Raw genomic sequence first — 17,710 nt, forward strand, 5'->3', positions numbered from 1 at the left:
CCAGGCTTGACAAGGTCAGCTAAGTGCTGCCACCTCCTGAGGCTTTTCTGCAATAGCTACCTTACACTCCTGAACTGTAATTAATACATAGTTTCTGGAACCCTTTTTGTTAAGTTAGCTGAATTTCAATAGTTGGAATAGGAAATAGCATTTTAACATAAATGTTCTCTATAGATCAAGGGAGGCCAGCAATTCACATTTAAATTTTTAGCACTCAACATTTCTTTGTAAATCATTTCTAGACTGATTTAATATTTTCAGCTGCACATTTCTGTATTACATAGTCATTAACTCATTTCTCTTCTACTTTGCTCCATATATATTTACTTCTCACTATTTCTGTATGCAGGAGATGCTTTTAGATTTGACCTGCTTCTTGAAATACATGGCCAATATTATCAACTAAGAATGATGAGTAATCTATCCTAGAACTAATTGACTGAGAAAATGTCCTTGATTTAAAAACAATGGTTTTTTTATTTCCTCCATTGGCAGATGAAAGTGGAGGTTGAAGCTTATTAGTCTGAAGTTTGAACGGGCTTGTTAAAATGGCAAAAATCCATGCCTCAAACCACATGGCTTAGGGCCCGGGTACTTACGGGACCGCCTGCTGTTTCCACATGCCTCCCACCGACCCGTACGCTCTCACAGAGAGGGTCTTCTCAGGGTGCCGTCCGCCAAGCAGTGTCGGCTGGCGGCCCCCAGGGGAAGGTCCTTCTCTGTGGGAGCACCTACTCTCTGGAACGAACTTCCCCCCGGTTTACGCCAATTGCCTGACCTTCGGACCTTCCGCCAGGAACTGAAAACTTATTTATTTATACAAGCGGGACTGGCCTGACTTTTTAAATTCTAAATTTAAATTTTTAGCACTCAACATTTCTTTGTAAATCATTTCTAGACTGATTTAATATTTTCAGCTGCACATTTCTGTATTACATAGTCATTAACTCATTTCTCTTCTACTTTGCTCCATATATATTTACTTCTCACTATTTCTGTATGCAGGAGATGCTTTTAGATTTGACCTGCTTCTTGAAATACATGGCCAATACTACCAACTAAGAATGATGAGTAATCTATCCTAGAACTAATTGACTGAGAAAATGTCATTGATTTAAACAAAAAAAACAAAACATAAATCTGAGAAGGATTTAGATCACTGAAACTTTGAACTTATTGTTGCATATTGTTTGGGGCTTCTTTAGTTTACAAATCATCTATGAAGAACTCTACACATTATCTACAGCAGAATCTGGCCCACGGATTGCTTAAATCTGGCCCATGGGGCTGGCCTGGAAATAGCAAAGTACCAGCCCGCAGTGCCTCTGACAGCCAAAATGGGGCATGGGTGTGTGTGGCCCCTTTGCGCCTCTGCTTATTTCGTAGACTCTGCCAGCCAAAATGCCCCATTTTGGCTGGCAGAGTGCTACAGGAGGCGTCCCCCCTCCCCGCTGTCCCATGGAAGAGAACTACAATGCTGATCAGGCCCTCGAAGAAATCCGGTTTGTCATCCTTGATCTACAGTCTCTGGTATAATCTAACTCTGATTCAAAAAAAAATTGGTGCTTTGCTATCTGGCAATTCCAACAAAAGAGAAAAGATAACTTTGATGTATATACTAGACAACACAGTATAATACTAGGTAACATATATGTACAATACTAGACAACACAGTATCAACAGTAGAAACCTTCAAATTTCTAGGTTCTATCATATCGCAAGATCTAAAATGGACAGTTAACATCAAAAACATCATTAAAAAAGGACAACAAAGAATGTTCTTTCTGCGTCAACTCAGTAAGCTCAAACTGCCCAAGGAGCTGCTGATTCAGTTCTACAGAGGAATTATTGAGTCTGTCATTTGCACCTCTATAACTGTCTGGTTCGGTTCTGCAACCCAACAAGAAAAACACAGACTTCAGAGGATAATTAGAATGCAGAAAAAATAATTGCTACCAACCTGCCTTCCATTGAGGACCTGTATACTGCACAAATCAAGAAGAGGACTGTGAAAATATTTACAGACCCCTCGCATCCTGGACATAAACTGTTTCAACTTCTACCCTCAAAACGACGCTATAGAGCACTGCACACCAGAACAACTAGACACAAGAACAGTTTTTCCCCGAAGGCCATCACTCTGCTAAACAAATAATTCCATCAACACTATCAAACTATTTACTGAATCTGCACTACTATTAATCTTCTCATAGTTCCCATCACCAATCTCTTTCCACTTATGACTGTATGACTATAACTTGTTGCTGGCAATCCTTATGATTTATATTGATATATTGACCATCAATTGTGTTGTAAATGTTGTACCTTGATGAATGTATCTTTTCTTTTATGTATACTGAGAGCATATGCACCAAGACAAATTCCTTGTGTGTCCAATCACACTTGGCCAATAAAAATTCTATTCTATTCTATTCTATCTGGCAATTCCAACAAAAGAGAAAAGATAACTTTGATGCTTGTAAATGAAAATTTCTGAATAATAGATCCTGGTTTCATATCAGCAACCATCTATTGCTACTTCAATACAGGTATATTATATAGGTGTTGAAAGTATTGGATATTCTTAATTATTCATTTGTTAAGCATTTCATCATTTAATATATTTTTTTTGTATATCTCAAATACATAGTGCTCCCTCCTCATATTTCTTCATAACAACAGCCCCAGCATGACTGTTTGAAGTATGAAGTGGTTCAGTTGTAGTATTAAATCATTTTTTGCACTGATGAAATTGAGTTTTGAGACTGATTTGGTTTGAAAAACATTCTTGGTGTAGAGTACCCATCATTTTCTCCTGTTTTTCAGATCTGTCAAATAGTTTATGTAGATTATGGACTCAGAATGGCAGTCCATGTATATAAGTCTTCCTTATGTCATTTGTCAAGCTGGCTGTCTAAAGTTGTCGCTGCATTTTATTTCATCAATATTATATAAGAGGAACTAAACTGAGGACCAAAGCTAACAAAGGGCACCAGACCAGAATGGTCAATTACAATAAAAATGCACTGACCAAGTGAGAGATGAATGGTTCTCAGTCCATCGTTATATTAGGACATGTGCTACTCTTCATTATTAAAGATTTTTCCGATATCTACAATGTAAGTCTCTTATAAGAGCTCTTCACTGAATGTCTGGTTGCAAACCTTCTAGTTCAAGTATTGATCTCAGAAAGCACTACACCTAAATGTTGCTGAACATCTGCTAAGCTAGCAATAGCCATCTCTGATTCATATACGAGATCTTTGTGAATATTTTATACTTACAAGTTCATAACTCACCCAGTTTAGCAGGATACTTTTAAAGAAAAATAAGTACAGATTATCTCAGATGAAGTATCCTAAATATTTGTTTAACGAAGGTAATGAAAAATGACAGCATATGGCTCATATAGCGTTGCAGAACAAACTTGTCATTTGCTGAAACAATAATATGAACCAACTGTGATTCCTTATAGCTGATTATAGTTTCAGATCCAGATTATTACTGTTTCTCAGGTGGACCAGGAGTGTTTTCTAATTTCTATTGAAGCTTCATTATTATCATCATTCCTTCTGTAAAAAACTGATACCGAGGTTCAGAATATTTTTGGAAACAATGTGTTATATGGTAAAACCAGCTGTTAGTTTGATTCAGTAACAGAGTTGGAAGGAATCTTGGAGGTCATCTAGTCCAACCCCCTGTTAACCCCCTGTTAATTAAGTGCCTTCAGATTTGATTCTGACTGCATAGACAAAGGGTGTCAAACTCGCGGCCCATGGGCTGGATGTGTCCTGTGCTGGCCACGCCCACCCCTATTTTAGCGAAGAGGAAAAAAGTTGCGATATGTCATGGAATGACAATGTGTCATCGTGAGTTTGATACTTCTAGCATAGACCCATGTTTATTGTTCAGCTGGTCTCCAATAATAATTTGTAGTTCTCTGAAGGGCATTCATCCGTTTCATCTGTTGTTATTCTATCCTTCTGCTTCCTTGATCCTTTCTAAACATAACTGTTTTATTCTATCCATCATTCACTTGCATCCCATTTGTAAAGCATGTTAAGTTTCTATTTTCTGATCATTACCTCAACAAAGCAGTTAGTCTGTCTTGGTATATCTGTCTCTACGATGGATTCAGTATGAAGGCCGTGTTAGGCTGGTTACTAGTCAAACCTGAAATTCAGTTTCGTTTATGGTTTATGCTGCATTTTAGTGTCTCACCCCACTGATTTTTCCAAGGAGTCTAAGGACAACACCAGGCACAATTTTGAATAAGAACTGGAAAATAAAAATGATTCTGTGCTGTACTTTAGTAAGATATGGATTACGTATGTGTATCCCACAAAGAGGTTTCCTGAAATTGGAAGATGGTATTTGATTTTGTTGTAATTGGTAGCTTAGACTTAAATAATAGTAGAATGGTCAAAACCATATCTTCCTCCTGAAATATACTTTGTGGAAAGCTCTGAAGTATTAAAATTATCTGTGGTTTGATGTGGTCAGGGATTCATTTATTCATTTCTGTTTATTTTTGCTTTGGATATTGCATGTATTTGGATTTGAAAATTATAAGGTATAATTTGATACATGAAATTAAAAGCTAACATTTAGTCTCAAAAAGGCTATAATATCTACTCTATAAAAGCATCATGTTTTCCTTCTCACAAGAAATTTTTGGTTATGTAATCTGATTTTAGAAATGTATGAATTGAAGTTTTTTCAGGTATTTTTCAGGACTTTAAAAAGTTATGTAGATTTGCAATTTTAAAGAGTTTACTTTTTACTTTACCAACTCACTACAACTCACTGTGTAGATTATTGATTATTGGAAACTATGCAGAGATATAAATATTGCTTTCTTGGCAACCATGCAGAAGTGATTTGCCACTGTTTTCTTCTGCAACGTTTTTCAATTTCCCTATCTATTTATTTATTTATTTATTTATTTATTTTGTCACATCATCATACAAAAGATTATATAGTATATACACATATAAACATATATAGGAAGAAGAAAAGAAAACAATAGGACAGGAACGGTAGGCACGTTTGTGCGCTTATGCACGCCTTATGGGCCTGTTAGGAATGGGGTGAGGTCAATAGTAGAAAGTTTTTGGTTAAAGCTATTAGGATTATGGGAAGAGACCACAGAGTCAGGTAAAGTATTCCAAGCACTGATGATTCTGTTGCAGAAGTCATATTTTCTGCAATCTAGATTAAAGCGGTTTACATTAAGTTTAAATCTATTGGTTGCCCTTGTATTATTGCAATTAAAAGCTGAAGTAGTCTTTGACAGGAAGGACATTACAATAGATGATTCTGTGAGTTAAACTTAGGTCTTGTCAAGGCGACGGAGTTCCAAGTTTTCTAAGCCTAGGATTTCAAGTCTGGTGGGATAAGGTATTTTGTTGTTTTCAGAGGAATGGAGAACTCTTCTTGTAAAATATTTCTGGACACGTTCAATTGTATTGATGTCAGAGATGTGGTGAGGGTTCCAAACAGGTGAGCTGTATTCTAGAATTGGTCTAGCAAATGTTTTATATGCTCTGGTTAGTAGTGTGGTGTTTTGGAAAAGAAGCTACGCAAAATTAGGTTTACAACTCTTAGAGCTTTTTGCTATGTAGTTGCAGTGGGCTTTGGCACTTAGATCATTTGACATGAAAACTCCAAGGTCTTTAACGGGATGGGGTCGTCTGTAAGGTAATGTCCATCTAGTATGTACTTAGTTTTAGAGTTCTTTTTCCTATATGTAAGACTGAGCATTTGCTGGTTGAAATTTGGAGCTGCCAATTTTAGACCAAGCGGTTAGATGGTCAAGGTCGTTTTGAATGATAGAAGTGTTGTCTGTGGTGTTAAATAGTTTGACATCGTCAGCAAAGAGAACACAATTACTTGAGATATGGTCACAAAGATCATTAATGTATAGAATAAAGAGTGTTGGTCCAAGGACGCTGCCTTGAGGAACGCCACTCTTGACAGGAACAGGATTTGATAAAGCATTGCCAATTTTGACCACTTGTTGTCTGTTAGACAGAAAAGCAGATATCCATTTGTGGAGGGGTCCTGAGATGCCATAGGATGTTAGTTTAAGGAGAAGTTTATCGTGTACTACTGAGTCAAAAGCTTTGCAGAAGTCTATGTAGATTGCATCTATTGATTTGCCTTGATCTAGATTTGAAGTCCATATGTTTTTGCAGTGGAGAAGTTGTAAGTTACATGATAACTTTTCCTGAAACCAAATTGTTTGTTGGAGAGTAGGTTGTTAGTTTCTAAGTGTGAGGTAATGGATTGATTGATGATAGATTCCATGACTTTGCAGGTGACGCAGCAAAGGGAGATCGGTCTGTAGTTTTCGACTAAGCTGGGGTCTCCTTTTTTGAAGATGGGGATGACTGTGGCTAGTGACCAAAGTTTGGGAAGAGAACTGGTAGTGAAAGCTTTATCAAAGATAATACTTAGGGGTTCAGCTATATTAATGGAAAGTTTTTAAGAAATATGCACATAGACCATCAGGTCCAATAGAAAGCGATGGTTTTAAGTTGTGAAGAGCTTTACCAACGTTGTCTTCTGTGAAATCTATATGAGTTAAATCATCATAGTCATTGCTGGTTCGTTTGTGGAATGTTGGATATGTGTTATCGGAGTTAACAAAACTGAGCCAAAGAAAATGTTGAAGAGGTTTGCTTTGACTGTTTCGTCATTGCATTCTTTGTTGTTAAAATCTTTTAGTGGTGGGATGGATCTTGAATCTTTAAGTTTACTGTTGACAAAATTATAAAAGGCACGATTGGAATTTGTGCGTAGAAGGTTTTCTTCTTGCTTGGTGTGGTAATTTGTGCATTCAGTTTTAATTTGGTTGCATATGTTTCAGTAACGGTTTCTGAAGTTTGTAACATAGCCTTTTTTTTTTCTTTTCCAGAGGGATTTTTTTTTTGATTGAAGCTTTTTTATTGATATGAGTAGTTTGTTTTCTTGGACATGGTAGTCATTCGTGGTACATATAATTTAATGACTCTATTGATTTCAAGTAGGAAGATTCTATAGAGGTCATCAGCGGTTATGCAGGTTGCAAACAGATTTTGCCAGTTCAGAAGTGAAAGATCGTTGTTTATAAGGTCGTAATTGGCTTTCTTGAAGTTGTAGTTGGGAGTTCTGGTGTTATGACGATTTAAGTATGGACGTATATTGAGACGAAAATCAATCATGCAGTGGTCACTGTTTGAAAAAGGTTCTTTAATTTGTATTCCGTAAATTGAGTTTGGATTGTTGCAGAAGATGAGGTCAAGGCAGTTGTTGAGTCTTGTATTGTTAGTTACAAGTTGTTCAAGACCTAGGTTTGTAACAGCGTTGTATAGTGTAGTATGGATTGGGTCAGTTGAACATTCATTGGTTGTCCAGTTAATGAGAGGTAGATTTAAGTCACCAAGGAAGATAAGAGGGTATGGGCAAGAGGTAGTCCATGTTAGCATTGAGGTTAGCATATTTGCGTGGGTAATGTCATAGTCGGGGGCTCTGTAGCATAGTAAGAATCAAGAGTAGTGTCAAGGGTTAGGTCGCATACTATGGTTTCAGGAAGAGAGAGTTTATGTGCTACTTGGATATTTTTTAGATTCAGTGTCTTTTTGTAAAAGATAGCCACTCCACCACCTCTTTGGTTTTCCCGATCTGATCGATAGACTTGATATTCTTTGTTTGAGATAATGGAGTCAGGAAGGGATGAATTCAGCCATGTTTCACCAACAAAATGATATCAAATGTGCCACTGTTTAATAAGAGGATAAATTCAGGTAATTTGTTGACTATGCTTCTTGCATTTATCAATTTGCATTTGAGATCTGATATGATTGGTGTTGAAGAGGTAAGGGGCGTGCATACCTAGTTTTGGGTGTTAGTAGGTTGGGGGTTGTGGACAATAGATGGTTGTATAGATGGTTGGATGGTAGTTTGGGTGTTTGGATGGATGGTTGTTTGGATGGCTGGTTGGGTGGATTGTTGGGTGGCTGTTTGGATGGCTGGTTGGATGGCTGTTTGGATGGCTGCTTGGATGGCTGCTTGGATGGCTGTTTGGATGGTTGGTTGGATAGTTGGTTGGATGGCTGGTTGGATGGCTGTTGGTTGGATGGCTGTTGGTTGGATAGTTGGTAAGATGGTTGGTTGAATGGGAGGTAGGGGGATGGGTACTTGGTTGAATACTGGGATGGCTGGTTGATTGTTATGGGTGATGGGGGGTTTGGAGGTGATTTTTTGATTGCAGGTTTTATTTTTTATGCAATCAGCATGGTAGTCGATGTATAGGTTGGATTCACCATTGTCTTGTCTTCTTTTAAGTTCTGTGCGAAGCTCACGAGCGTATCCTTTGTAGAAAGGATAGGTCAGGACGTGATCTAAGTTTACTGTAGGTAGGGTTGGATTTAGCAATTGAGTTTATAGTCTTTATGAATTTGCGTTTGCTGTCCTCATTAGTGCATATAACTCTACAAAATCTTGGTGCTGTTGTCCCATCGCTGTTTTTATATTCTGGTCCATCTCTGGAGACAGCAATTATTTCATTTGGGGAGATGGTTGATGAATTATAATTTCCAATGATGTTGTGAATCTTATTGATATCTGGTTCATTTGTGTTTTCAAGTCCAAATAATATTGCATTATTTTATTTTTGTCCTCTCTCCATTGCATCTCTGATTAGTTGATTAGTAGAATCTGGCCCACGGATTGCTTAAATCTGGCCCATGGGGCTGGCCTGGAAATAGCAAAGTACCAGCCCGCAGTGCCTCTGACAGCCAAAATGGGGCATGGGGGGGGCGTGTGTGGCCCCCTTTGCGCCCCGTTTTTGGCCTGCAGCACTCTGCCAGCCAAAATGCCCCATTTTGGCTGGCAGAGTGCTACAGGAGGCGTCCCCCCTCCCTGCTGTCCCATGGAAGAGAACTACAATGCTGATCAGGCCCTCGAAGAAATCCGGTTTGTCATCCTTGATCTACAGTCTCTGGTATAATCTAACTCTGATTCAAAAAAAAAAATTGGTGCTTTGCTATCTGGCAATTCCAACAAAAGAGAAAAGATAACTTTGATGTATATACTAGACAACACAGTATAATACTAGGTAACATATATGTACAATACTAGACAACACAGTATCAACAGTAGAAACCTTCAAATTTCTAGGTTCTATCATATCGCAAGATCTAAAATGGACAGTTAACATCAAAAACATCATTAAAAAAGGACAACAAAGAATGTTCTTTCTGCGCCAACTCAGTAAGCTCAAACTGCCCAAGGAGCTGCTGATTCAGTTCTACAGAGGAATTATTGAGTCTGTCATTTGCACCTCTATAACTGTCTGGTTCGGTTCTGCAACCCAACAAGAAAAACACAGACTTCAGAGGATAATTAGAATGCAGAAAAAATAATTGCTACCAACCTGCCTTCCATTGAGGACCTGTATACTGCACAAATCAAGAAGAGGACTGTGAAAATATTTACAGACCCCTCGCATCCTGGACATAAACTGTTTCAACTCCTACCCTCAAAACGACGCTATAGAGCACTGCACACCAGAACAACTAGACACAAGAACAGTTTTTCCCCGAAGGCCATCACTCTGCTAAACAAATAATTCCATCAACACTATCAAACTATTTACTGAATCTGCACTACTATTAATCTTCTCATAGTTCCCATCACCAATCTCTTTCCACTTATGACTGTATGACTATAACTTGTTGCTGGCAATCCTTATGATTTATATTGATATATTGACCATCAATTGTGTTGTAAATGTTGTACCTTGATGAATGTATCTTTTCTTTTATGTATACTGAGAGCATATGCACCAAGACAAATTCCTTGTGTGTCCAATCACACTTGGCCAATAAAAATTCTATTCTATTCTATTCTATCTGGCAATTCCAACAAAAGAGAAAAGATAACTTTAATGCTTGTAAATGAAAATTTCTGAATAATAGATCCTGGTTTCATATCAGCAACCATCTATTGCTACTTCAATACAGGTATATTATATAGGTGTTGAAAGTATTGGATATTCTTAATTATTCATTTGTTAAGCATTTCATCATTTAATATTTTTTTTTGTATATCTCAAATACATAGTGCTCCCTCCTCATATTTCTTCATAACAACAGCCCCAGCATGACTGTTTGAAGTATGAAGTGGTTCAGTTGTAGTATTAAATCATTTTTTGCACTGATGAAATTGAGTTTTGAGACTGATTTGGTTTGAAAAACATTCTCGGTGTAGAGTACCCATCATTTTCTCCTGTTTTTCAGATCTGTCAAATAGTTTATGTAGATTATGGACTCAGAATGGCAGTCCATGTATATAAGTCTTCCTTATGTCATTTGTCAAGCTGGCTGTCTAAAGTTGTCGCTGCATTTTATTTCATCAATATTATATAAGAGGAACTAATCTGAGGACCAAAGCTAACAAAGGGCACCAGACCAGAATGGTCAATTACAATAAAAATGCACTGACCAAGTGAGAGATGAATGGTTCTCAGTCCATCGTTATATTAGGACATGTGCTGCTCTTCATTATTAAAGATTTTTCCGATATCTACAATGTAAGTATCTTATAAGAGCTCTTCACTGAATGTCTGGTTGCAAACCTTCTAGTTCAAGTATTGATCTCAGAAAGCACTACACCTAAATGTTGCTGAACATCTGCTAAGCTAGCAATAGCCATCTCTGATTCATATACGAGATCTTTGTGAATATTTTATACTTACAAGTTCATAACTCACCCAGTTTAGCAGGATACTTTTAAAGAAAAATAAGTACAGATTATCTCAGATGAAGTATCCTAAATATTTGTTTAACGAAGGTAATGAAAAATGACAGCATATGGCTCATATAGCGTTGCAGAACAAACTTGTCATTTGCTGAAACAATAATAGGAACCAACTGTGATTCCTTATAGCTGATTATAGTTTCAGATCCAGATTATTACTGTTTCTCAGGTGGACCAGGAGTGTTTTCTAATTTCTATTGAAGCTTCATTATTATCATCATTCCTTCTGTAAAAAACTGATACCGAGGTTCAGAATATTTTTGGAAACAATGTGTTATATGGTAAAACCAGCTGTTAGTTTGATTCAGTAACAGAGTTGGAAGGAATCTTGGAGGTCATCTAGTCCAACCCCCTGTTAACCCCCTGTTAATTAAGTGCCTTCAGATTTGATTCTGACTGCATAGACAAAGGGTGTCAAACTCGCGGCCCATGGGCTGGATGTGTCCTGTGCTGGCCACGCCCACCCCTATTTTAGCGAAGAGGAAAAAAGTTGCGATATGTCATGGAATGACAATGTGTCATCGTGAGTTTGATACTTCTAGCATAGACCCATGTTTATTGTTCAGCTGGTCTCCAATAATAATTTGTAGTTCTCTGAAGGGCATTCATCCGTTTCATCTGTTGTTATTCTCTCCTTCTGCTTCCTTGATCCTTTCTAAACATAACTGTTTTATTCTATCCATCATTCACTTGCATCCCATTTGTAAAGCATGTTAAGTTTCTATTTTCTGATCATTACCTCAACAAAGCAGTTAGTCTGTCTTGGTATATCTGTCTCTACGATGGATTCAGTATGAAGGCCGTGTTAGGCTGGTTACTAGTCAAACCTGAAATTCAGTTTCGTTTATGGTTTATGCTGCATTTTAGTGTCTCACCCCACTGATTTTTCCAAGGAGTCTAAGGACAACACCAGGCACAATTTTGAATAAGAACTGGAAAATAAAAATGATTCTGTGCTGTACTTTAGTAAGATATGGATTACGTATGTGTATCCCACAAAGAGGTTTCCTGAAATTGGAAGATGGTATTTGATTTTGTTGTAATTGGTAGCTTAGACTTAAATAATAGTAGAATGGTCAAAACCATATCTTCCTCCTGAAATATACTTTGTGGAAAGCTCTGAAGTATTAAAATTATCTGTGGTTTGATGTGGTCAGGGATTCATTTATTCATTTCTGTTTATTTTTGCTTTGGATATTGCATGTATTTGGATTTGAAAATTATAAGGTATAATTTGATACATGAAATTAAAAGCTAACATTTAGTCTCAAAAAGGCTATAATATCTACTCTATAAAAGCATCATGTTTTCCTTCTCACAAGAAATTTTTGGTTATGTAATCTGATTTTAGAAATGTATGAATTGAAGTTTTTTCAGGTATTTTTCAGGACTTTAAAAAGTTATGTAGATTTGCAATTTTAAAGAGTTTACTTTTTACTTTACCAACTCACTACAACTCACTGTGTAGATTATTGATTATTGGAAACTATGCAGAGATATAAATATTGCTTTCTTGGCAACCATGCAGAAGTGATTTGCCACTGTTTTCTTCTGTAACTTTTTTTCCATTTCCCTATCTATTTATTTCTTGATAGTTTGTCATACTTAAACTACCCAGGTTTGACCCTGCTTATCTTTTTGTTTTTACAAGTGTATTCACTTAATTTTAAGTGTATCTCTAATCAATCTCAGACCAATCACCATTCATGTTTATTTTTCAGATCTATCGACACCATATGTACATATTAGTTTCATGTTTTTTTAACTTGTATAACATATCAAAGGAATTATAGCTTAATTAATATACTAAACTAGACATTTAAAAACTTAAAATTTACTTAAAATAAATAAAATAAACAAGTGGCTAAAGCATACCAGGCTAGAAACCATGAGACTGTGAGTTCTAGTCTCACTTCACTGAGGGACTTTGGGCCATTCCTTCTCTCTCAGCCTAAAATACTTTTTATGGTTTTTGACGAAAATAGGAGGAAGAAAATGTGTTAGGTATGTTTGCTGACTTGAATTATTTATAAAAATAATAAAGGAGGGATAAAAAAACCTAATTTTTTTGGGTGGGAGATTTCCCATCATTTTTCTATTTCATAATTCCCTGGAATATACTGAACAATTTTTCCAATTATAAGTTGTAAGCATACACATACAATATATTTGGATTCAGGTGCCCGAAATGATAACAGTTGTATTTATTTGTTTTCTTTCTTTTCTTTTCTTTTGAACAGGAGTTGATAAATGATCCTTTGTACATAGGTCTGAAACACAAACGAATCCGAGGCCAGGTTTATGATGATCTTCTAGATGAATTTATGGAAGCTGCAGTTTCCCGGTAATTGGCTATATTTCTGCATTTTGTACCACTGGATGTTTTAGGAATTTATTGAGAGCTGGAAAGACAGCTTAATTTAGAAGCTAAAATGCTTACAAATACAGATTGTACCTGTAACTCATTGGTTTATAATGTTGAGTTGTTATGAATGGATTTACTTTTTCACAACGGTAAGAAGAAGTTGGGGAATCTCTCCCTATATTAGGAAATATTTCTTTTTATCTACTTTAAAAGTTATTTTAAATTTAAGAATCAGAGCTTATTCTTATTTATTTTATTTATTTATTAGATTTGTTTGCTGCCCATCTTGCTTTGAGGTGATTCTGGGTGTCTTACAACAATCAAATGCAGCTGGCTTGTATTTACAGCTAGTTACAGCAGTAATTATAACATTGAAACCTTTTTTTACCATTGCTTGATCAAGTGAAGTGCAGTCCTGTCTTATTCTCTTTATTTGCTTACAGACATATATACTCCATATATTCTTATTCCAAGTTCTTATTCCAAGTTAAACAAAAAAATCAGAACAATGGTTTTGCTTACCATTTCATTAGAATATTGTTAAAACTTGTTGGTAGTGTATTTATTTGGCACAATCTTTTTCTTCCGCAAAGAAATACATTAGGAAGAAACCAGATAATTGTGACACTAATTGGAAATTATGAAAGAATGTTGGGCCACACTGAAACTTTAATAGGAAAATTTAAGTCTAGTATCCTTAATTTAATCAATTCTTGGCCTATGATTAATTCTTAATTGCCAACGGGCCCATCTATAGTTGTTTATTTATAGAAATTCTTTTGCAAGTTATTCATTGCTGGAAAGAATCTATATTGTTGTCTGTTTGCAAATTAGCGAGCCCATCCAGAATGGGGTGAAATGAAGTCAGGCTAGGAGTTCAGGGTAAATCTTTATACCTGATAAAACTAAGTAGTAGGTACACAATGAAGTAGAAACCTCTGTACCTGTTATCTATCTGTTATGCTTGGGGTTTGTTTTGGAAAGTTATATGTTTTTCAGCTTCCAAAAGTTTCTGCTTTTTCTCATTACAATATTAAAAAGGTGTGGATATAGTCACTTCATGACAAGTTTTATTTACAAAAAGATTTACAAAATTTAAAAACTAAACAATAAAGTGATGTTTGTTCCATAGTAAGGACAAAAAAAGTTGCTAGATTTCTAAGAATAGAGTATTTTATACTATAGCAGTTTGGGCTCAGTTATGGATTGAGCATAGATGAGGCATATAAAATTGGTTTTCCATTATAAGAATTATAATAAGTCACATCTTTTTTTCTCGGAAAAATACATTTTTGTTTCTATGAGTTATTTTAAGCTTCATGTATCCTTTAGCAGCAGAGAAAAGCCTTTATTATATAAAGATGACAAGGAACATACATGGCAATTTGCAAAATGGCTAGCAGAGCAAGAAAATGTACAGAACACATTTCCTTATACTGTATGTCTAGGATCCCCAAGCTATGCAATTTATGATGAACATCCAAACAAATCAGATTCTAAAAAAATAAGGTTTAAATTTGCTGTGTCCAGTGTGCTCTACAAATAGTTTGTGCTTCCCCCCCACTTTTAACATTTTGATGTGTTAATGAGTTAACAAAATCACAAGGATTGAGGTATGGTGACCCTTTTTTTAACTTAATTGACTATATAAATCAGGGATAAGCAGATTTACTTCATGCATGAATTGTTATGTTAAAATTTAAGGTCTACCTAGCAGAATCAGGATTGCAGGCTAGGTTGAAAAAACATGGGGGAACAGATGCAAAATCACAATTAAATGGTGGGTGGCGACAATGAGTTACAACCTGTAACAATGCTCCATGGGATGATCTGCCTAAATGTTAATGCAGGAATTAATTTTAAATATTAGAACTTAGGGACATAATACTGAATTTTGTTTCTGTATTTCAACAGTTTAGCAAAGAAAAGCTTACTTTGCACTAAGAAATAAATGTTGAAAAGTTTTGCTGATCTACAGTCAGATTACAGTTGATGGTTTCTTTGTCCCTAGGAGTTTGCTACAGTAGGAGCTTGAGAATGGGTTGGCAAAAAAAAAAAAAGCTATTTTGTAGATTGGTTGAGAATATAGACTAGAAATTTACTAGATTATTGCTTATTGTGCACATTAGTGCAAATAAACATAAAGAGAATTTCAGATTGCCAAATAACTGGGGGAAAGTATATGGTCTCTGTCTCTGTCTGTCTGTCTGTCTGTCTCTCTCTCTCTCTCTCTCTCTCTCTCTCTCTCTCTCTCTCTCTCTCTCTCTCTCTCTCTCTCACACACACACACACACACACACACACACACACACACACACACACCACTAACTGCTAGCAACAGGTTTCCAATCAGACTGGAAAGTCCTGTGAGAACCAAGCTACAGGACTGCATGGACCAGTGCATGAGCATAGCTTAGAAAGGCATTGGGAACAACACCAGAAGCTCAAAACACCAGTTGCTCATAGATAAAGCTCACAGTCTTGCCCAAGACTCATAATATCATACTCAAGAACTTCCAGTGATAACACTGGAAGTCAAGTTAAGATAGCTCACACAAGTGACCATCAAGTGTAGCATATACCATATCCTATACTATAGAGATGCACTGTCTCTACTGCTGTTCTGCATAGGCCTGAACCCCCTCAGCCAGATAATCAAGGACTGGATATGGATACAAGTTCAAGATTGGAACTACCATTAGCCATGTCCTCTACATGGGTGACATCAAACTGTATTTTTTTTTAAAATTTGCATTTATATCCCGCCCTTCTCCGAAGACTCAGGGCGGCTTACACTATGTTAGCAATAGTCTTCATCCTATTTGTATATTTATATACAAAGTCAATTTATTGCCCCCACTTGACACAGCCACTTGACACAGCCTACAGTCAGGACATTTGGATGTCATTTGGATTGAAGAAGTGTGACTGGATGGTAGTCACAGGAGGGAAGGTGGTTAAGACTCCCTGCAGGCTGCATATCAGGCATACAGATCAGCTACAAGTATCTTGGTATCCCACAATCACATGGGAACCATAGTGAGGAATCAAGGAAGCATCAACATCAAAGTATCACCATAGAGTAAAATAGGCCCTGAAGAACCACCCAATGGGAGAACAAAATCCTGTTGGATTTCCAGATTCTATGATCAGGCAAGTATTGGCCAATCGACCAGACATTATGGTAGAAGACAAGGATCGGAAGACAGCATTGGTGATAGATGTAGCCGTACCAAGTGAGAGCAACATCAGGTAGATGTATGAGAAGCTGGAGATGAACCAGGGCCTGAAGCAAGAACTAGAGAAGACATGGAAAGACAATGCCAAAGTGGCCCAGTGATGGTAGGAGCACTTGGTGCTGTGATTCCTAAGCTGGGAGAGAAGCTCCAGCAGTTCCCAGGAACAACCTCGGAGCTATCTGTCCAGAAGAATGCAGTGCTAGGAACAACTAAGATGACTTTGCAGAACCCTCAAAGTCCCAAGCCTCTGGCAGAGGACTGAAGATTAAGGAAGACGTATACCACCAATAGGGATGAGAAGAGATTTTTATTATTTTTTACTAAACTAGAGTTCAACTCAATCACCTGGCATTTCTTGGAGTGATGCCAAATCTTTTTTTCCTAAGACCATTTGATTGATTTATTCTCTAGCACTAGTCAGCATCGGTATTGTTTCTAACACTTAAAAAAGTCTATCCATCAATCCCTGCTTCTGCATTTATAATCAGTATGATTTATCCACACCTGTAAAGAAGATTAAACCTGAAATACTGGAAAATGCATTGTAAAATAATTATACCTACTACATTTTACAAATATAATACTCATTTGATACCCACAATGGGTGTCTGCAACTAACTGGTTAGAAAGCCTAGATATCCTGTCCAGTTTGTAGCCCAGTTTACTATTTGACTCAAGAGACCAGTTTTGAACTGGTCAATCAATAGAATTGATTGACTGCCCTCCCTCTATGCTTCTTATTTTTCCAGTCAAATAGACATTCAGCCAGAAGATACAAAGAGCATCTAATCAATATGTGCATATAATCAATCAAACAATTAAACAATCAAACAATTAATCATCAATCAATTATTTTTTAAAATTAAATCCTGTCTTATAAGGCGGGGTGTCAACTCATGTCATCATGGTGTCGTCACTTGACTTATTGGGACTTTCCCCCCCTTCGCTAAACTGGGTGTGGGTATGGCCAGCGCGTGATGCATCTGGCCTGTGGCCTGTGAATTTGACAGCCCTCTTATAAAGGCTTAAGGCAACATACTTCCTTCTACTTCTATTTTTCCCCATAACAACAGCCAGGGGTGAAATCTACTTACCTTCCTTACCGGTTCGGAAGTGCACACATCACATGCGCGTGCAGACCTGCACATGTGCAAAGCCTTTTGGCATGCACAGAATGTAAAAAAAACATTACTTCCTAGTTAAAACCAGGAAGTAACGACACCCGGGCAGGTGGGCGGAGCTTCGCTCCACCATCGCTACCAGATCGCCGAACCACCGACCACGGGCGTTAACGGATCGACAG

The 17,710-nt window shown here is 37.0% G+C and overlaps 1 protein-coding gene across 1 annotated transcript in view; it reads left to right on the forward strand.

The window, feature by feature from the left end:
• Positions 1 to 17,710, forward strand: part of ME1 (malic enzyme 1) — a 127,274-nt gene that overhangs the window by 63,838 nt on the left and 45,726 nt on the right. Inside the window, exon 6 of the mRNA XM_058175780.1 lies at positions 13,044 to 13,147. Coding sequence (XP_058031763.1) covers positions 13,044 to 13,147 — 104 coding nt within the window. The remainder of the gene's footprint in view (positions 1 to 13,043; positions 13,148 to 17,710) is intronic.

This window comes from Ahaetulla prasina, chromosome 1 (genome assembly GCF_028640845.1).
Source record: "Ahaetulla prasina isolate Xishuangbanna chromosome 1, ASM2864084v1, whole genome shotgun sequence".
Taxonomy (NCBI): domain Eukaryota; kingdom Metazoa; phylum Chordata; class Lepidosauria; order Squamata; family Colubridae; genus Ahaetulla; species Ahaetulla prasina.